Here is a 23,334-nt window from a genome sequence, read left to right as displayed (position 1 = left end):
AGGCCCCTTTCACAAGGTCAGTATTCCTCATCGGTATTTGTAATCCAAATGCAGGAGCAGGTTCCTATTGGGTTCTGTTTTCTCGACCAGGATAGGACATTGCACAAAACCAGGATCCATGTTTTGTGGATCCGTGGTTTGCAGATCGCAAAACACATATGGCCGCGTGCATGAAATCTAAAGGTCTGAAAGTAGAACTTCCCACTGGAATCTATTCTATCATACAACATCAATACCCACTTTCATATGGAATTGTGTACTTTCCACAAAAAATATAATAAAACTTGAAGAAAACAATTTTTACTTTCATACCTAACAAAAATATAGGGCCTCACAAAAGTGGAAGTTTTGTCCACTATTTTTATTTTCGAACAATGACATTTCTCTCGATGACCTCACCAATCCTCACCAGATAATCGTAACATTTCACTGTGTGACATCATCAATCCTCCACAAAAAAAAAGACATTTTTCTCTATGATATCGCTAATACTCAACAGATAACAATATGACACCACAATCCTCCACAGATAATCGTGATATATGATTCTATGACATCACTAATCCTCCACACAATAATGACTCCTCACTCTATGACATCACCGATCCTACACTGATAATTATGCACTGTGTAACATCACCAGTGGCCTAACAAGTAACTCTGTCCCCTTAATCTGTGACTATACCAGTCCCTTCATTTCGTAACCAGCACAGTACAGTTAAATCTCCCATTCTCCTCTCTGTGACATCACCAGCCCACCAAAGAGAACCCTGTTCCTTCACTCTGTGTCACCAGACAGTCACAGATTTATTGTTATTGTTTATATGTATTTTAAAGCGCCATTAATTCCATGGCTGGCTGGGTACATGAGTACCTGATTCTCACAGTGTTAATTACCGCTGAGAGCTCATTTATGTACCCGGCCATCGGCAGTGATGGGGTCTTGAGCGGCCCCCTAGGCATCGGCCCACCGGGAAATTTCCCTGTAAGGTCTATCCGCCCCTGCTGCCCACAAGAGCTTACAATCCTTAAAGGGGTTCTGCACTTTGTTTTAACTGATGATCTATCCTCTGGATAGATCATCAGCTTCTAATCGGCAGGGGTCCGACACCCGGGACCCCTGCCGATCAGCTATTTGAGAAAGCAGCGGCGCTCCAGCAGCGCCACGGCCTTCTCACTGTTTACCACCGGCCCACTGACGTCGCGGCCTTCTCAAACAGCTGATCGGCAGGGGTCCTGGGTGTAGGACCCCCACTAATCAGAAGCTGATGATCTATCCAGAGGATCATCAGTTAAATGAAAGTGCAGAACCCCTTTAAGGGAAGGGGAGGACACTGTAGATGTGGGTATAGGCTGTTCTTGTGGCTGTGTGGTGGCAGCATGCTTATTGCAGGTGGTAGGCTTTCCTGAAAAGGTGGGTTTTCAGGTTACTCTTGAAGGTTTAGATGTTGAGGTAGGGAGTTCCAGAGTAGGGGAGAGGCACGTGAGAAATCTTGCAGTCGATTGTGTGAAGAACAGATGAGATGAGAACAGAGTGGAGGTCCTGTGAGGCTCTGTGCTTACTTGTCGGGATGTATCAAGAAAGAAGGTCAGAGATATAAGGAGGGGACAGGTTGTGGATGGCCTTATATGTAGTTGTAAACATTTTAAGCTGAATTTGCTGGGCAATGGGGAGCCAGTAAAGGGATTGGCAGAGAAGGAACGAGGGGAGAGATGTATTAACCAGGCAGCAGAGTTGAGAATAGATTGGAGGGGAACGAGAGTGCTAGATGGGAAGCCACACAGTAGGATGTTGCAGTAGTCCAGACGGGAGATGACGAGAGCATGCACTACTATTTTAATTGACTTGGGGGGCGAAGAAGGAGCGAATCCAAGAGATGTTCTTAAGTTGAAAACGGCAGGTGGAGGTGAGAACAGGTGAAGTGAGGACAGATAACGCTGACCTCTCAACTATGACATCTCCAACTTTCCACAGATAACCTTGTCCCCTTTCTTTGTGACATCACCAGCCCTGAACAGACAATCATGCCTCCTCACTGTGATATCTGTAGTTACACCACAGAAAACGGTTACCTCTCTAATACACCGCCTGTCCGCCACACAACCCTGCCTATTCACTCTGTCACATCACTAGACCTCCACAGATACCGATCCCCTTCAATCTGTGAGATCATGAACCACGCATGACATCACAAGCCCTCCTTAAATAATTAAGCTCCCTTCCTTTGTCAACTCACTGTGACATCACCAGTCCACCAGAGATAACTCTGCCTGCTCTCTCTGTGACATCACCAGTCCACCAGAGATAACTCTGCCTGCTCACTCTGTGACATCACCAGTCCACCAGAGATAACTCTGCCTGCTCACTCTGTGACATCATCAGTCCAACTGTTATAAATCTGCTCACTCATTCTGTGACATCTCCAGTCCACCAGAGATAACTCTGCCTGCTCTCTCTGTGACATCATCAGTCCAACTGTTATAAATCTGCTCACTCATTCTGTGACATCTCCAGTCCACCAGAGATAACTCTGCCTGCTCACTCTGTGATGTCACCAGCCCATCAGCGATAACTCTGCCAACTCACTCTGTGACATCACCAGTCCAACTGAGATAACTCTGCCTGCTCACTCTGTGATGTCACCAGTCCAGAGATAACTCTGCCCACCCACTCTGTGACATCACCAGTCCAACTGAGATAACTCTGCCTGCTCACTCTGTGATGTCACCAGTCCAGAGATAACTCTGCCCACCCACTCTGTGACATCACCAGTCCAACTGAGATAACTCTTACTCTAACATCACCAGTCCTCTACTGTCAGTCTTGCCCCTCACTCTGCTTAATACACTGCTGTTTTTGTGCTATATCTAAGACATTATTATTAATCATCCGCCTACAAGAGAGGAAATACCATGTAATTTGTGAAACCACTAGATGTCAGCATATGTGAAAACTGCAATATTTCATAATTTATTAGTATATGGACAAGCAAAAAAAGTCAAAAAGTGTTTCTTTCCCCACACTTTTTTATGTCATTTTCTAAAACCAGTGCCCCTTTAAATAAGACGTTGGTTTCTTGAAAATGACTGGTCTATCTTAACCCAATCAGGTTACATGCGTACTGTACGTTAGTTTACACCAAGGTTTTCTTAGCTGTTCAGTCTACAACACAGCGCAGGTTACCTATTGTTAAATTATATACCGTACTAAAAATTATACATCTGCTTTAACATAGCGTGCAGCTATAGGACGTCAGGTAATGAATATTGACATTCAGTTTATCTCTGGAATCATCCTCATCCTATGTGTGTTGGAGAAATTCTCAGTTTTCATTGATCCAAGCATGGGCAGTGCTTATTATGAGAATAATAGGGTTCTCCAAATCACAGTTGTATTGAACACGTTCTTCAATATTCAGCCCACACAAATGGAATAAGAATCGGGAAATCAGCATTCCGGGAAGCTGAAATATTACATTTCTGAAAACCGGTGACCAGAGCACCAGGCCGAGGCTCATCATAAGGTTTTCATTCATCTAGATCACAGCAGTATAATGTATCTTATAACAGGTTTTCCCATAAAAAATAAAAAAATGGCCCTTTTCAGACGAGCCAGTTCCACACTCCGGACTCGCAGCTTGACTATAAGACAGCTCCAGTCCTGGCTTCCCAGCACTGATGGGGTTGCATAGCATTATATTGATTTATGTATTGGATAACACTGATAGCATTATGTGGGTTACATTGCATCATAAATCAATATAATAATGCTATGCGACCCCTGTCAGTGCTTGGTGGTCAGGACAGGAGCTGCCACACACTCAGGTTGCGAGTCTAATGCGTGGAACTCGCTCGTGTGAAACCAGCCTAAGGGTATATAAAGTTCACACGGGGAGGCTCCAGTAGCATTGGAATCCGGTAGCCTGATCAGACGGGCTGTTCTGGCATAACTGCCAGATGGACAAAAATCGTGCATGCAGTATTTGTCTGGCCGAAACCTGGCATTTATACCAGAAAAGCATATGGGGATCTGGAGGCATACTGTTGTATCCAGCAATGCCTGATGGGGTCAGGTCCGGTAGACTTATCTTCAGATGGATTAGGCTATTGGAATTCAAATGTAAACATGAACGGGGCCTTAAAAGTGTTCTCCGGGCTTTGTTGAAAACCCTCCTGTGTGCTGACCTCTAAAGGGAAGATAGTCTGCTCAGGGCTCAATCCTCTATCGGCACTGGATTGCAAGCTCTTCCACTCAGGTTCCGATCAAAAGTGTTCCTTAGTCTTAGTCCAGTTCGCACTTACACCCAATCCTCTTGTTTTGGTAATGGGGAAAGTCTCTAACGTACATTTAAAGGGGGTTTCCAGGATTTTTATATAAGTTACATAACACAGTTGAAAAAACGAAACAAGCCCATCAAGTTTAAAGGGGTTGTCCGGGTTCAGAGCTTAACCCCGACATCCCTCCATTTTCACCCCGGCAGCCCCCCTGACATGAGCATCGGAGTTACTGCCCGGCAGTGTGTTATTGAAAACAAAAGAGCCCGTGCCCTGTGCGATTTAGCGCAGGGCAAGGGAGCGCATCGGAGCAGGAGATGCTCCGATGTTAGGCTCAAGGATGCTGCCGGGGTGAAAATAAGGGTATGTCCGGGTTCAGCTCTGAACCCGGACAACCCCTTTAACCAAGTTATAAGTGGGGATGTGAATTCTGGAAAAAGGGGAGTGAGACCCAGACATAAACATTTTCATAAGTATTAGGCCCCATGCACACGGCCGTGTTTCACGGCCGTGTGCGGGCCGTGGAACCGCGGCCTGGATCCCTCCTGAGAGCAGGAGCGCACGGCGTCACTGGTTGCTATGACGCCGTGCGCTCCCTGCTGCCGGCACAGTACAGTAATACACTGGTATAGATCATAGGAGCGCACGGCGTCACTGGTTGCTATGACGCCGTGCGCTCCCTGCTGCCGGCACAGTACAGTAATACACTGGTATAGATCATAGGAGCGCACGGCGTCACTGGTTGCTATGACGCCGTGCGCTCCCTGCTGCCGGCACAGTACAGTAATACACTGGTATAGATCATAGGAGCGTACGGCGTCACTGGTTGCTATGACGCCGTGCGCTCCCTGCTGCCGGCACAGTACAGTAATACACTGGTATAGATCATAGGAGCGCACGGCGTCACTGGTTGCTATGACGCCGTGCGCTCCCTGCTGCCGGCACAGTACAGTAATACACTGGTATAGATCATAGGAGCGTACGGCGTCACTGGTTGCTATGACGCCGTGCGCTCCCTGCTGCCGGCACAGTACAGTAATACACTGGTATAGATCATAGGAGCGCACGGCGTCACTGGTTGCTATGACGCCGTGCGCTCCCTGCTGCCGGCACAGTACAGTAATACACTGGTATAGATCATAGGAGCGCACGGCGTCACTGGTTGCTATGACGCCGTCCGCTCCCCGCTGCCGGCACAGTACAGTAATACACTGGTATAGATCATACCAGTGTATTACTGTATTGCGGCGGCAGCAGGGAGCGCACGGCGTCATAGCAACCAGTGACGCCGTGCGCTCCTGCTCTCAGGAGGGATCCAGGCCGCGGTTCCACGGCCCGCACACGGCCGTGTGCATGGGGCCTTAATGTTATTTAATTTTAAGAATTCATCTAAAAGATACCTACAGTTTCTGTTGTGACCACGTCCTGAGGTAGACTATTCCACAGATTCACAGTACAATCCAGAATATAGAAGCAATATAGTACAATATAGAAGCCTTGATGCCTCCGGAGACTTTCTCTTCTCCAGACCACCTATCTTCAGGACAGGTCATTGATATCTGATCGGTGGAGGTTCCGAAACCCGCTGCCGATCAGCTATATGAAGATGCCGTGGTGATCCATGAGCGCTTAGGCCTCTTTCTAGGCCATGTGACATTACACTCATTGGTCAGTTGATGGGGCAGAGCTGCGATATAAAGCAGAGCCAGTATCCAATGGACAGCACTGTGCTTGGTAAACTGTGAGCAGGCCACACTCTGGTAAGAGTTGCAGTTTCCTCAAACAGTTGATCATATTGATGACCTAAACCTGAGGATGGGCCATCAATATGAAAATCCCGGAAAACCCGTTTACCAGAAAATCCGCTGAAAAATAAACACAATTTTCACACCTCTAACAACAAAGCTGTGAATTAGTGAATTTTTAGCAAAAAGTCCACTTTCTGACTAAGATTTGCTTTGGGCTGTGCCAGACTTGGATGATGATTCAGGAGACTTATGCATTCAGAATGGGCATTAGGTGTTAGATATGGAGGATTGAGCCTCACAAGTGAGCAGCGTTAATTAAATATTTAGGAAATAAAAGTGATTTAAGCAGAGGGTTATAGCACTTATTGATTCCTGTACACAGCTTCGGCACAGATCCGTCTACACAGAAATGCTCTGCCGGTAAGACATTCACTGGTGCTATACTAGGAAGCGAGCGGCCACAGTATGCAAGTCTTAAAATAAATTTTATAGGGGGAAAAAAAAACGTATGATCCCATAGACACTGGTAATTATACCAATGTAGTATAAAATGATTCTGTACACCGCTCTGCTTAACCTGTGAACTCTCTTCATAGCTCTGAATTTAAAACATTACACATCTTATTAGGTTTCATTGCTGAAACAAAAGCTGAATTAACGAGATTCGCACTCCGCACCGCAGTAGCATACCTATAATGTAATCAATACTACAACTACTGCGACACCTAACATTATTTAGATTGCAGCAGAAACCCATCCCTATAAAAAATACCGAACCCCCTCCGTTCCAGCCACGCAGCTTTGATTCTCCCCGCCGCTGCAGCCATGACGTTCAACCAACACGACTTTCAAGTACAGTGACTACCATTTAAAGGCTATTTTACATCTTTAGAGACAATTTTTGTTTATGATTGCATTTTACTCATTTTTTCAATTGGCCTTAATTAAAAATGTTGAGCCGTTCTGTCACAAATGGTTAACAGTTTTTCTAACTGTGTGACTGGTACTTTCACTTTGTGCCGGTCATCTAATAAACCTTATCTCTAAACTCCTAAGGGGTCATAAACACTTATTAAAGCCACATTCTTATCAATAAGATAAGAACTGAGCTATAATGAGTGTTTATAATGTCAGAGAGCAGAGATTAGGAGCCCGTCAGCTGCCCAACTGATGAAAGAGAGAAAAGCCACAGGCTGCTACTACAGCATCTCGGCTATGTACACAAAAAAGGAAGCCATATTTTTAATAAAGACCAATAAAAAAAAAAGGATTTTTAGCTCAAAATAAGTACAATGCAATAATAATAATAATACAAAAAAAATGCCCCCCAAAAGGTGTACATAGCCTTTAAGGAGGTTGTCCCAGCAAGACAATCTATGTCCCATATGCCTTATGGGGGCCATACTAATGCCCATTACATGGCAACCCTGGAGCAAATTGTTCACCAGTGGAACCAGAATGTGATACCCCTTGAAAGGATATGTACTTTGCAACAGGTGAGTATGACTGTAGGATCTGACTACATAGGGTGCAATTGTGGCCTGGTAACCAGGAAGACATGTCAAGCTACACAGCAGCTGCAGACGCTAAACTGTGAATTAATCGGAGCAAAAAAAAAAAAGAGGTTGCAGAAGTCTTGTATTAAAGTTTTGTCTTTTATTAAAAGAGGTATGGACTCGCAGGACAGGGATGTAACATTGTCACTATACTATACAAAGCATTGGTGCGGCCTCAACTGTAATCCGCAGTTCAGTTTTGGGCCCCAGTCCATTAGATGGATGCCCTGGAGTTAGAAAAAGTACAGAGGAGAGCGACTAAACGCATAAAGGGCCTGGAAGATCTTAGTTATAAGCTTAAATGAACTGAAATTGTTTAGCCTTTAAAAAAAAAAAAAAAAGACGTCTAAAGGGACAAATATATAAATGGACCATACAAAAAATATCAAGGAAAGCTATTCTGTGTTAAACCCCCTAAAAAAACAAGGGGCCACTCCCTACGCCTGGCGAAAAGAAATTCAGTTATAAGAGGTGACAAGCATTCTTTACAGTAAGGGACTGTGAATCTCTGGAATAGCTGCAGGAGCTGGTCACAGCAAATACAAGTAGATGGCTTCAAAAAAGGTTTAGATGACTTTTTAATTAAAAATAACATTGAGGCTGATGACAATGTATAGAAATCTTGTTCTACACACCCTTTTCCTTTGGCCCAACCCCTTTTTAAAAGGAATATAAACACTGATCCAGGGATTTGTTCCGTGGATCTATATAGCGGGATTACAGGTTGGACTTCATGGACTTTGTTCAACCTTAACAACTATGTAAAAAGTGTACCTACCCTGTAAAAGGAGTCTATCAGCTACACAATCACTTTAAAATTAACCACAATACCTTGTAGGGCTCCCTCCCTGTTTTTTACATATACATTTTGCTATCAAATATGCTTTTAACATCTGGAGAAATTCCTGTATTAATTCATATGAAAATTCGACTTGGATCCATTTTGAATTCTGGCAAGCAGTTCCGGCAAAGAATAATGGGGTCTGCCAGAGATCTGTACGCATTCCGACAGACAAGCGAAGAACCGGCCGGACACAAACCGCTGTATGCTGCAGTTTGTGTCTGACCGATACCCCATTTGTCTGCCGGAACAGCCGTGCCGGAGTTTCACTTTTTTCTTTTTTCTGAGCTAGTGGTTAAAGATTAGATAGAATCACACTGCCCATATACAGTATAGGACATGGATTAACAGGGAATCCTGCTTCATAACTCTCTATAGCACACCTTCAGGAGCAGCAGCAGTAATGGAAGACATTATACAGCAGTGTAGATGTAAATCCAGCAGTGAAGTAAGACAGTAAAGGTCCTCAAACACATTAGTCTCCCTGAGAACGGTGGGTTTGGCTGACACTGTAATGTGTTAAGCTTCTGACTCTTCACTCGACCCTTTTGTTCTCCTGGGTGATGAGCCACCACCAGAAGGGTCTAGCAGCCGTTTTCTCCACCCTTCCCATTAAATACACAAACACGTTCGGCCAAGTTGAACATGAATGTGTATTGGGTAGTCAGAGACAAAGGTGTTAGCTGAACGACAAGTATTAAATGCAAATGCCCAGTTCTAAATGTTCTAGTAGGGTGGACATGGATATTGTAAACCAGACAGTCTTTCAGAAATAAAAAATAAATAAATGATCATTTAACACTTCCTAATCTTCCCTGCAGGTGCTGAAGAGACACTGAACAATTACCAAACCATTCCTCCACCAATAGCAGCTAAGCAGTTGTTCGCTGGAGGACACACAGTCTGAGCCAAGGATGTCAATGTGAATAATGGTACATCTGGAGATGTCACAAATGTCATTTCATATTCTCATTTATAATTTTCCATTTCTAAAAGGAAATGAATTCCTCAAGGGCTCAGATATATGTAATGATGAAGTGTTCATTCTTGCTGTATATGAGCAACTCGTTATGATTTAAGTGTAATTCTTCTGAGGATCCACGAGAACCAAATCTTTAAAACTTGCTTTAATGGATGATGAATCCAGGTAATTTTTCCTGATTAAATTATACTTAGCCTGCCAGCAAGGAGAAGATCTTCCATTTGCACTTCAGTTAAATTACTCTGTTAGAATGACCATTCAGAAATCTACAGAGAAATTATGAAGATCCAGCAGGTGTATGTGAATACGGGAGTGACTCTGACAAGTAACTTAAAATCTTTAAATGAACAAACACCTTCCTGTAGTAAGAATGACTAGGGCATGGTGACACAATAACAAGACACGTATGGTAGAGGGTGCATTCGCTCCTTCGAGGAACTAGTAAACCGGTCAAATAGGGGAGCACAAAATAATGCAAAGAGGTCAGGTACAACCTAGCAATGGCAGACATTGAACATCTCAAAAACCACCATGCAAGATCTAAGCTGGTGAAACATGGTAGAACAGTCCAATTTTCAAACCACAAAGTAGGGGGAATTCAAGTAATTCTGTCAATCTGAAGCGAAAAGCTGTTGATGAACACATGGGAATAAGGGATGGGTTGATGGTTTGGAAGTCCAAAGATAATCGGATACTTCTATGTGCACAGATGCCTGTGAATTTGGGCAGTGCATGTTTCCTATTAGAGTCACTTAAAAAGCCTCTGTCAGCATGATCAAACCTATTAAACCAGACTGACTGGTAGGGTTGATCATGCTGATTAAAGCAATACCTTTGTTTTGCTTGTCTGTTAAACAGCTACAGAGATATCTGCATTTTTATTATTATGCAAATGAGCACATTGGAGCACCAGGGGCAGGCCTGAATCCTTGGAGCACTGCTTTTTTAACACCCCCATCCACTTTATTGACAGGGCTAGACATCAGCATGCTGTGGGCAGAGCTGTGTCCTAGCATATTCATATCATATAAACTACTTACTATGGCCTTACCATGTTGAGAATAAAGTTTCCTATGCCCAGAAAGCTAATACATATTACTAGTTTATTCACAGGCACCTTATATGATTATAAACAAACCAGTAATATGTCTTAGTTTTCTAAGTATATAAAACCACGTTTCTTAATATGATGAGGCTGTAGTCTGGCATTAGGTGGTCAGCCTTGCAAGTACATGTCCGAAGTTTAAGTACCAGGCGAGACTTTTTTTTTCTCCCTCATTTAACCCACAATACATATTGATGGTTTGTTCACAGGCAAAATATATGATTATAAAGACATCAGTAATATGTATTAGTTTTCTAAGTATAGAAAACAGCCATTCTCAATATAGTAAGGATATAGCTTTTTATTATGCATTAAATGAGGGAGGAAAAAAAAAATAAATAATCCAGAACTAGACTGTCTTGATCTGTATGGGGTGCCTATATGTCAGACTAGGGGTAGGCGATATGGCCTAAAATCTATATTGCGATATAATTTTAAGCATGTGCCATATGCGATATATATCGCAATATATTGTTTTCTATATTTTTTTTGGGGGAAGCAGACCATGGCAGCCAGCCTCTGATCAGCCCCCCAGCCTCTGATCCGCCCCCAGCCTCTGATGTAGCCCCCCAGCCTTTCATGTAGCCCCCCCAGTCTCTCATGTAGCCCCCCCAGCCTCTCCCTCTTATGAGCCCCCTCTGCTAACTCAAACCCACCCCCCCTCCCCAGTATTAATCATTGGTGGCAGTGGCCAAAGGGTCCCCCTCCTCCCCCCCATCAGCGGTGGCGGTGGGCCCCCCTCCCTCCCTAGTATTGATCATTGGTGCAGGGGCCCCCTTCCCCCACACATCATTGGTGGCAGCAGCAGTTCCGATCGGAGTCCCAGCAGTGTAATGCTGGGGCTCCGATCGGATACCATGGCAGCAGGACGCTACTGAAGTCCTAACTGCCATGGTATGTCAGTGAGCAGCATTATACTCACGTGCGCGGTGGCCACCGGGCGCTCCTTCTGTCTGTGCGGCACATTGCTAATGCTTATAGCTCACATGCGCCGAGGCAGCCGGGCGCTCCTTCTTCTGTCTGTGCGGCGCATTGCTAATGCTTATAGCATTAGCAATGCACCGCACAGACCTATGAGAAGAAGCAGCGCCCGGCGGCCACGGCACACGTGAGCTATAAGCATTAGCAATGATGTTCTTCTTGTGGATACATGACCGCCGCTGAAGCGAGTAATTAGCTGAAGGTGATCAGGTGACCATACCCACGCTGGGGAGGAAGAAAACAAACCCCTGAGGACTGGAGCAGTGGTGAATAGGTAAGGATGATCCTTTCAGTACAGGAGGCAGGCCGCCGGCAACTGTTAGAAATGATATATTTACAGACAACCTCTTTAAGAGATGTGCTTCTAGGTTAGTGGTAAAAAGCAACCAGTTCATCTGTAGATTATCATTACTTCAAAAAGAATGTTAGATGCTAGTTCACTGAATTCATAATTCGAATTGGCCAGGCACAAGGCCAATTTATCAGCATTTTCAGCAGCTACCATGTCTGTGTAGAACAGAGGACGGTGGCAAGTGCCTTCTGTGGTCATGAATAAATATCTGCCTTTGAAAAGGGCTAAACAGCAAGCCGCTCCTGTGATATATCTGCACAGATTCGTCTTCTACATTAAAGGCAAGAAGAAAGCAAGAAGTTGACAAAAAAAATCATAAGATAAGGAGAAGCTCTGGGTGAAAAATAACAGAAAACAAACAAGAGGAAGCAGCACAAATTAGAAAACAGAGCGGGAGGCGAGGATAGATGAGGCTGGATGGGCATGATTTACACACGGCTCAACGGGATTAATCTAATATAAGAGAGGGATGAAAATAGTAATGATGTGCACCAGTCTCAGCCGCTGAGAACGATAACCAGATATTAAATAAGGTTGTAGGATCGAAGGGGAAGTTAAAACGACTCAAGATTTTACCACACTTTATGCATAAGAAGATGCCGACAAAGATGGAAACCTTCTTAAACAAAGGTTTTGCCTATAGCAAGATTCTTACTAAAGTAAAGAAGTATTCTTACTAAAGTAAAGAAGTATAGAAGTAAAGAAATATTACACTAAAGAAGTATAAATCAAAGCATTGTATTACTCCTCTAAGCATGCGTACACAGTTGTGTTGGGAATCCGGTAACCTGATCAGACGGGATCAGGCTACCGGAGCTTACAGTTTCCAGCATTGCTGGACACGACCATGTACCACCAGATCCCCTTTGACAATAATGGGATTGGGTGGTGATCTGGACAATTTCCGGCATAAATTCTGAGTTTCTGCCAGAGAAATAAAAAAATTTCTCCAGCCGACATTGCTCCAGACCAGAGAACGTACTGTGAACGCAGCCTAACTTAAGAGTCCTTTCTAGCACAGGGAGGGCATAAGACGGGGAAAGGCCCTAGTACATTAAATCTGTCTTTTGGAGAAGAAGCATCTTGCTGTGCTCTGTAAGAGTTAAACAACCTACTGATTTGACAGATCCATCTTGACTCTGTAACCTGTATTTGGTTAAGATGTTCAGCAAAGATTCTCTTTGAGCCAATCATTTAATGTTATGTTATATTTTCTAAGATCGAGCAGCTTATATTGATCGTGCTGCAACTCAGATTTGGGATTCTCAACGATCCAGGGTAGAGTGTTTAATTTTCCATAAAAACTGAAATGCCCTTTTAAGCTGGGCAGGCCAAACAACTCTGGTTGGCAAGACAAAATCCTTTGCCAACATGTCCCAAGAGGCCGCATGTCCCAAGAGGCCCCATGCTTGTTATTGCAGCTCAGGCCTATTGACTTGAATGGGACAGAGCTGCACCTAGGCCATGTTACCGATGAACATGACGTAAGCGTTCAGATAGCGCCCGGCCTCTTCGAGCAGCTGATCGGCAGAACTGCTAGGACTTGGACCAATCTGATATTGATGACCTATCCTGAGTGTATGCCACCAATATCAAAATCCCAGATAACCCCTTTAACGTGAATAGCACAAAGCTGCAATAATTGACATGTTCCAATGCAGAAGACACCTTTTTCCCTGATCCTGGTCAACCACAATCAAGAGGAAAATGCAGATGTTAATAAGTTAATTTAAAGGATAACTTGTCACACTTAGACCCTAATTTCAATTTTTATATATGTAGTTACTAATAACATGATATTGCAGAATCAGTTACTATTAGACTGACTTGCCCCATATTTAATAAGATTCAGCCCTTAGCAACCAGTCTGCATAAAACTGCAATTTCACTATTCAGTTAAGATGGCCGCCACTGCCCTCACCCTGAGGCTAATCCCGCCTGCCCTCACTAGCCAGTAACAATAGCCCCCACAAAAGTGTCAGTAACCAGAGCCCTCCCCCCTAAAGAGTTAATCTCCTGCAGCACAAAGGGGTCCTCTTACCACATGTTGCTTTCATTTATACACTGAGCAGATTGCAGATCTCCCTTCCCTGGTCTGCGCTGCTCCAACTCTGCATTCTCCAGCTCTGCTGAGTGAGGGAGCGTCTGCCAAGCGCAGGGACAGGGAGAAGTGCACACAGCCCAGGCACTGTTATTAGCTGCTGGGGAGGACCCGGCTTTAGTCATTTACTTACAGTCCCTGGCTGTCAGTAATGTGACCTTGCACGCTGCGTGCTTCTGCGTCCTCCGTCCTTCCAACAGATAGACGGACCCTGCATAGCAACCCTATTTTAAGCCCATGTCAGCTCATGTCAGCCAAACTAGAGTCTCCTTCAAAGGGTCGCTCTTCTTTTTGGAGGAGTCTTTAGCTTTGGCTGACATGATATATGTAATTAGATATAGTGCACGCTGTGTCCAGCCTGTGGTTTTTGGGTCTTTTTCCGTCATTTTGCACAAGATAACATGATGAGAGACTTGCCACCAAGATGGCACCTACTGATATAATTCATGTTTCTTTTTTTTTATGAATATCTGCTCACTTCTACCAAAGGTAGCAGATTACTTGAAGTACATATGACAAGCCATGTACTGTCTTCTCAAGAGAGCTGCCCTCTGTGCTTTCCATGTAGAACTTCCAGGAACGGAGCAGCGAACCGCAGAACATGTCCCAGAAGTGCTGACCATGAAAGCGGGCAGAGATAATGATGAAAGGCAAGGCACTGCTGTGCTATTCTGGAGAAGGCTTTTTATGTCACTCCGTGATTCACTCCGTAGAAAGTTATAAATCTCTGTGTGTTTATCTGGAGAGAACACTTCACAATACACAGAGGATATTCATGATCAATATGGACTGAGGCCCCTGATGGCGTCTGTCACTGCTCTGGAACCCTTTAGGCTGTGGTGCACAATTGTGCAGTATGTATATTCTGTTGTCTAGTGACAATCTGACTGTATGTCTGGGTGGCCACCTTTGAGGTCAGACTGCCTCTCCATGCTGCAAGACTGTTTAGGTTCTTCCAATATGCTCATCGGAAACATAAGCATATTAAACAAATCAAGTATTTTACACTTTAATATACAAAGAGGTACCTCCAAAGGAAGAGAGACATCTCGACATACCATGGAGTACTTCCAGTAGGTTTTCATACAGGACTGGTCTCTTTAAGGAGATTCAGTACCCAGCCTAAGACACTATAATATACAAAGTGGTACCTCCCAGAGAAAAAAAAAAGCCATCTCACTAGGGCCACCTTTTAGAAGTAGCTCCCCACGAATCAAAAGTAAAAATTTTAACAAGTCTTGGAAAATAGCCAAGCTAAGAATTCATCTGCAGACATCTGTTTTAGGTTGTCCACACCCCCATCAATAGGATTTTGGCTGGATGAGTGAGATGCCTTGGATGGATATTTGGCTTGGCTATTTTCCAGTCAGGTTTCCAATCTTGTTAAAAAGTAATACTTTTGAACCTCTTCTAATAGAGGGCACTAGTGAGATGGTTTTGATTCTCTGGGAGATTCCTCTTGGCATATGATTTTCCCATGCAGCAATACATCTAAGTCTCCATACACAGCTGATCTTCTTAAGGTAAGTCAGTATCTCCTCTAAACACTGTAAAATGTAAATAATGGTGGGTTGAAGGAACAAAAAGATAAGACAATTTCTATATGTGCCTTAGGGTCCATTCAGATGACCGTATTTCTGCGTCTGCATCCCTTCCACAAACTGACCCATTCATTTCAATAGGGCCGCAAAAGATTTTAGAAGTTACTGCTTCTCCCTATACAGATCCAGTTGGCAGGCAATACACCCTGGGAAAAGTATGCAAAGATACAGTACTTCTAATCCAGAAGGAAGAAAAATTATATCAACTTTTCTTCCTTCTGGAGGCATGCTATTCTTATCAGTGAGCATTGCCTTGAAGGCTCCTCTCGACCAGCTGGATCTCCGCAACCAGAATCAGTTCCTTCCAAGAATCTTAATGAAGACATTTTGTAATAACCATACCAAACAGGCTTTACAATGCACTGGTGATAAATAATGGATTGCAGGTACTGCTGAGACACTGTGCAATCCAGAAAAAGAGGGGTCCACAAGTTCTATTTCAGAATGGAGTGGTAGTGCGCCATCTACTGTCCACGGCTCCATTCACTTCTATGGGACTGACGTAAACAGACTCGGGGACCCCTCCTTTCTTGGGTTAGCAGGGGGATCCCAAGAGATAACCTTTTCAAATTCTGAAAGTTTCCAATCAATTGAATTACATTTATTCTGTATTCAAAAGAAATGTAATAAAATGAAAGTACTGCACCTTCAAATAAACAGTTAAGAAACAGCAGAAATATTTTAGTTTTTGTTTTAGCCTCCATTCACAACATAAAGAGGTTCCCTGGGAATTAGATATTGATGACTAGGGATGAGGGAATCGACTTCGGATGCAACATCTGAAGTCGATTCGCATAATACTTTATTTGAATAGTGCTCTGTACAGTATTAGAATGTATTGGCTCCTATGAGCCAAAATTATTACTTCTCGAAGTCTCGCGAGACTTCGCATAATAACTTGATAAATCAATTTCTACTGTAAAAAAAACATTTCCCGAACTCGGGTTCAGTTCCAAGGTACCACTTCACTCATCCCTATTGATGACCTATACTCAGGATACGTCATCAATATCAGAGCAGTGGGTGTCCGACACAAAGCACCCCAACCAATAAGCTGTTTCAGGCAGTCACTGAAAAACTATAAAGTGAATTAAGAGTTCTGTCCACTGTGTAGTTTCCCGCGCACTACAGCTCAGCATCTATTCATTTAATGGGAACTGAGCTGCAGTACCTGGCTTGACCACTACATAGTGAACGGCACTGTCTGCTTCCGTTTCTGTCCACTGTATAGTTTCCGACACCGGTGGCTGCTCAAAACAGAGGGAGTGCTGTACCCCACTGATCAGATATATTTGACGTGTCCTGTGGAATGGCTGACAATCTCTAAGTGCCGGAAAACACCTTTAAGCTAGATGTAGAGTCTTTCTTTTTTTCTGGTTACCAGAATGTTGTGCATTTTTTTAGCTCAGGTGTCTGACAGTGAGGGACGTTATACCACCATTTGTTTCAAGAGGTCGTGCATCAAAATTATGAAAGCTGATACGGATGTGAAAGGAGTAAAAAATAAATAACTTGAAAAAAGTTATAAAACAAATCAAATCAGGTACAAAGTAACCTAGTTCTTTAGGCTGACTTGGATTCTATTTTAAGATACAAATTTGCACACGGTAGACACGAAAAGCTGTAGAGTTCAGTTCTGGAAACACACAATAGTAGTCAGCTATCTAATAACGGAGTGGAATACGCACCCACTGTCACAGAACAGGTACTCCAAGTGCGTCATGTAAACCTCCCACAGAGGGACTCTGTACCGCTGAGCCAGGGATAGGGAAATCTTGTACACGTTCTCTTCCAGAGTCCTGAACAAAAGTGAAAAAGAAGAAATTAGGCATTTATATTTTTTTAGAAAACAATAATAAGACAGTAAATAGAAGGGGCTCCCCCTAGAGGGGGCTTCAGGCAGCTACCATTTTATCATTTAAAGAGGACCTGTCTGTTTTTAGTAAATACTTGCATTTCTCATGCAATAACAATTCTGGGGCATATTTTTTTGTAACCGTGCGTTGTGCTGTTTCTCTATTATCCCTACTGTAAATGTATACAGAAACAATTGCACCTAGGTGTTATCAATCCTTTTCACTGATTGGACCCTGGCCGGCTGTGCTGGGCCACAACTCCAAATGTTAACACCCAGTTGGTAATTTATTCATAAACTTCAAGTAGGAACAACAGGAGGAGATGCTGCAGAATCAAAGCCCAGGCCTGGAATAGAGTCACAACTGCCCGAGAAGAGTCCCAGGTATTCATGAGCTCCTGCTCTCCCCGCCCCACCTGCTGATGATTGACAGTTTCCTTCCAGGGAGATTTCTCCTAAGAAAACTGACAATCATCAAAATTATTCTGCAGCAGGACAACGATCCCAAACCCTAAACCTTTCATCCATTGTCATTAAAGGGGTTTACTGATGACCTATCTTCATCCTGACCGTTTGTGGTTCGACACCTGGGATCCCTGCTGATCAACTGTTTGAGAAGGCATTGGTGCTCCTGGGAGCCCTGCCGCCTTCTCGCAGCTTATTGAGCACAGCGCAGTACATTGTATAGCAGATGTTCTTGGTATTGAAGTGAATGGGGCTGAGTGCTATACTAAGCACAGCCACTATAGAATGGACGGCGCTTTTCTTGGTGAGCACAGAGAAGCCATGGCTTCAGGTCACTATGCCTGAAGCCTATGAGGCAGTAGAGCAACGCAGGAGATCGCGATTACCTCCCTGTGACCTTCTGCGTTGGGTCTCGTGAGATGATGTGATGACGCAGCGCAGAAGGTCACATTGGATGTGTCCATGACCGCCTGCGTCGGGACGCCTCAATTGCTGATGGAGTGGAAGAGAGGTAAGTATTATAACAAAGAGGGGCCATTATATTACAAATAACAAAGAGGGGGCCATTATATTACAAATAACAAAGAGGGGGCCATTATATTACAAATAACAAAGAGGGCACCGATAAATTACAAATAACAAAGAAGGGCCATTATATCACAAATAACAAAGAGGGGGCTATTATATTACTAATAACAAAGAGGGGGCCATTATATTACTAATAACAAAGAGGGGCCCATTATATTATTACTAAACAAGAGGGGGCCATTATAGTACTAATACCAAAGAGGGGGAAATTATATTACTAATAACAAAGAGGGGGCCATTATATTACTAATAACAAAGAGGGGGCCATTATATTATTAATAACAAAGAGGGGGCCATTATATTACTAATAACAAAGAGGGGGCCATTATATTACTAATAATAAAGAGGGGGCCATTATATTATTAATAACAAAGAGGGGGCCATTATATTACTAATAACAAAGAGGGGGCCATTATATTACTAATAACAAAGAGGGGGAAATTATATTACTAATAACAAAGAGGGGGCCGCTATGCTAATAATACAGAGGGGGCCACTATACTAATAACTAATAATAGAGAGGGGGCCACTATATTACTAATAACAAAGAGGGGGCCATTATATTACTAATAACAAAGAGGGGGCCATTAAATTATTAATAACAAAGAGGGGGCCATTATATTACTAATAACAAAGAGGGGGAAATTATATTACTAATAACAAAGAGGGGGCCGCTATGCTAATAATACAGAGGGGGCCACTATACTAATAACTAATAATACACAGGGGGGCACTATACTAATACAGAGGGGTCCATTATACCAATAATACAGAGGGGTCCAATATGCTAATAATACGGGGGGGGGCATTATAATAATAATACAGGGGAACTATAATATAGATGGGTAATAATATTATGGGGAACTATCTGTCTGTCTCTAGCACAGTATTGGGGGGCAGCAGGATGACAGTGTTGAGGCACCAGGAGGGGGAGGATGATAGTAAAGTGAGGAATCAAATTTTTTTTCTGTGAAACTCTGCAGAGACGAGAAGCGGCTGGAAGAAGGTATCATGACGGTCCTATCTCCGAATGAAGACGTTGAGGAAAGAGTCTACATCCCAGGAGAGGTCACTGGATGTACCAGGTATGGTGCTGTATTCTCCTGTATATTTAATAGCGATGTAATGTCCATCCGAATATCTGTTTCACAGTAGGGTTAGGCAGAGGAGATTAAGAATCTGACACACCCTGACGCATCCTGGCCCCAGACTTCAGGTCACACTGTGCGTGTTCTGAATTCTGGGTCCATACATCCATCTACTACATTATCTGTACTCAGAGAGTTATCACTGTGTTATCTGTGGTGTTACATAGGACTGCAGGTGACATCTACTCATTATAGGTATTATAAGGGCATGGCCACAGGTTGGGGGGGGGGGGGGGGGCGCAATACTTGGCTTGCCCCAAGTGACGGCAACCCATGCTACGCCACTGGCACCGATGCCTTCTGAAACAGCTGATCGGTGGGGCTCCCGAGTTTCAGACTCCCACTGATCAGATACTGATGGCTTATCCAGAAGATAGGTCAGCAGTTTTAAAATCTTGGAAAACCCCCCCTTAAGAACTATCTTCAGAGTAAATAAGACATGGTTCCCACAGAGCCGTGATCTCAACAACATCTAATCTATCTAGATTACATGAATAGACAGAAGGATTTGAACAAACCTACATCCACAGTAGATTGCCGGAACTGCCTGCCGTATCAGGCAATCTGCATGCAAACGGACAGCATTGCAAGAACGGATCCATCTCTCCGTTTGTCATACGGAGAAACGTATCCGTTTCAATTTTTTTTTTCAAATTTTTACCGGTCTCCATCCAAAATGCCGTTCAGTGACTGAACTGATGACATCCTGATGCATCCTGAAGGATTTCTCTCTATTCAGAATGCATGGGGATGAAACTGGTATTGAGCCCCTATGACGGAACTCAGTGCCGGAAAAGAAAAACCCTAGTGTGAAAGTACCCTTAGTGCCCCAAGATGTCTGGAACACCCTCCCTGCCGTGTGTACAAGTGCACCTAAAAGAACTGAGGCTGTTTTGAAGGCAAAATTGGTTATATCAAATACTGATTTAATTTTGATTTCTCTTTTGTTCATTCCCTTGGCATTAGCATTCTTGGTAGCTAAAATCCTCGTCTTTATTCAGGCAGTAGAAAATATTGTACAGGACATGCACCCACTAGTGTAGCAACATTGTATGCACAATCACTGATCAGCACCACCCACTGGACTCCTAAAACCAGAACGAGTAGAAATTCAAATGAATTAAATACAGAAGTTATACTGAATCTTTTTCTATAAAATTATAAATACACCTGCTCCGCTCCTCCTGCTTTATAACACGACAGGTTCCCTTTAATTATCTGACAACATTCATGAGTTAACACTTTACAGACGATTTTAGTTATTATTTTTTTTTTTCTACTTGTTTTTATTAATAATGATGGGGAAAAAAACATGAATACCACCGACAAGAGATGGAAAACATCTGACATTTTTAAATTAAGCTCCGGGGATGAGTTGAGTAAATGTTATCTTAGATGGCCGATTAATCATTTCATTTTTAACATTTCCATTCTGTAAGCAGGCTCTCCCTGGTCTCTTTTAAATAAAATTTAATTTTCACTGCAGAAAGACAATCTTGATCTTGCTCTTTTTGGCATGGGGACATTGGTTTTGTATTCACTGCTTTCTGGTCCTAAATACAGGGAGGCATCCCCATTACATAGCTATGGGAGGGCGCCCCTTACTGTATTCATATACAGATGTTTCCAACCTTACGTCTTCTTGGATTTGGTTTAAGCGGTTTTCCTATGAAAAACATTCTACATTTTTCATACCAGCAACTGGACAACAGTTTTGTAATTAAATGTTATTAAAAATGTATTACAGCTACTAAGTTATTCAATTAAATCTATCTGTATAGCGCCACCTGCTGTTTGCTGATTTTCAAATTTCTCTGCCCTGCTCACTGAGGTGGTCGCACATGCTCAGTTCCATCCTTCAACTGCCACTAGCTGCAAAAGAATGGACACAAACCCTAAGAAAGTGCAAGCCCCCTAAGCTGCCAGCTTTAAATCGATCCTAGAAGAGCAATTAGAGCAATGAATGGCAGGGGCGGATTGGCCATAGACCCTACAGGTAGATTTCTTAGTGGGTAAATGCCCAGGGGGCCACCCAAGCTCTCCTGATGGCCTTAGGCCAGGCACATAATGATTTAAAGCTCAACGGCCGCAATTGCCCCCATGAACTGAATGAATCCTCAGGATGATGATACAGTTGAATACTTTGGAGAGAGCAGCAGTATTTGGTGCTTCACTATGGTATTGCTGGCCCTGTCTACTTACATAGTTAATACGGTTGAAAAAAGACATACGTCCATCCAGTTCAACCAAGGGATAGGTGGGGACGCAAATCCCAAAAGGAAGTGAGACACATTTTCAGAAGCATTAATGCTGTTTACTTTTAAGAATTCATTAAAACCCTTTTTAAAACTGTCTACTGTTCCTGCTGTGACCACGTCCTGAGGAAGTCTAATCCACAGCTTCACCGTTCTTACAGTAAAGCAGTTTTGAGGCTTCCGGAGACTGAACTTTTTCTTCTCCAGTTGGAGGCAGTGCCCCCTTGTCTTTTGAGGGCATTTTACACGGAACAGTTTTTCACTGTATTTTATTGTATGGCCCATTTATATATTAGTATAGGGTCAATCATGTCCCCCCTTAGACATCTCTTCTCAAGACTAAATAAATGCAATTCTTTTAATCTTTCTTCATAACTAAGACCCTCCAGCTGCAGTGCATCATTTTATGGACTGGTGCCCAGAACTAAACTGCATATTCCAGATGAGGCCGCACCAATGCTTTATAAAGTGGTAATATTACATCTCTGCCCCGTGAGTCCATGCCTCGTTTAATGCATGACAATATTCTGGTGGCCTTAGAAGCAGCTGATTGACATTGTATGCTGTACTTTAATCTACCATCCACAAGGACACCCAAATACTTCTCTACAAGTGACTCCCCCAGTGCTACATCACCAAGGACATATGAAGCACAGAGATTATTACTACCAAGATGCAGAACTTTACATTTCTCCACATTGAACCTCATTTGCCAAGTTGATACCCAATCAAGAGTGTTCAAGTCAGCTTGTAGTGTGTGGACATCTTCCATAGACTGTACAGTACTACATAGCTTGGTGTCATCTGCAAAAATAGAAATGGTGCTATAAATCCTGTCCTCAATATCATTAATAAATAAGTTAAATAATAAAGGGCCCAGCACTGAACCTTGGGGTAGACCACTTATAACCCGGGACCATTCTGAATAGGAGTCATTGACCACAACTCTCTCGACACGGTCCTTCAGTCAGTTTTCAATCTAATTACAAACTGAACTTTCCAAGCCTATAGACCTTACTTTACCTATTAGCCGTCTATGAGGGACAGTATCAAAAGCCTTTGCAAAATCCAGAAACACTACATCCACAGCCGCCTCTCTGTACAGGCTACTACTCACCTCCTCATAAAAACAAATCAGGTTAGTCTGACAACTTCTGTCCTTGGTAAACCCAGGCTGGTTATCACTTATAATAGCATTTATAGTCACATACTTCTGTATATAGTCCCTTAAGAGTCCTTAAAACACTTTTCCCACAACAGAAGTTAAACTAACTGGTCTATAATTACCTGTGAAGAACCTAGATCCTTTTTTGAATATGGGCACCACATTTGCCTTGCGCCAATCACTTGGCACTGTACCAGTACCTAGAGAATCTTTAAACATTATAAACAGGGGCACAGCAATGACTGAACTGAGCTCTTTAAGCCAGGCATGTCCAAACTGCGGCCCTCCAGCTGTTGCAAAACTACAACTCCCAGCA

The 23,334-nt window shown here is 43.2% G+C and overlaps 1 protein-coding gene across 1 annotated transcript in view; it reads right to left on the bottom strand.

Annotated features, from left to right (window-relative positions):
* Positions 1-23,334, bottom strand: part of NBAS (NBAS subunit of NRZ tethering complex) — a 678,694-nt gene that overhangs the window by 206,890 nt on the left and 448,470 nt on the right. The window contains 1 exon segment of the mRNA XM_044291127.1: positions 17,231-17,341. Coding sequence (XP_044147062.1) covers positions 17,231-17,341 — 111 coding nt within the window.

Source organism: Bufo gargarizans, chromosome 4 (genome assembly GCF_014858855.1).
Source record: "Bufo gargarizans isolate SCDJY-AF-19 chromosome 4, ASM1485885v1, whole genome shotgun sequence".
NCBI lineage: Eukaryota > Metazoa > Chordata > Amphibia > Anura > Bufonidae > Bufo > Bufo gargarizans.
This window is presented reverse-complemented; position numbering and strand designations above follow the sequence as displayed.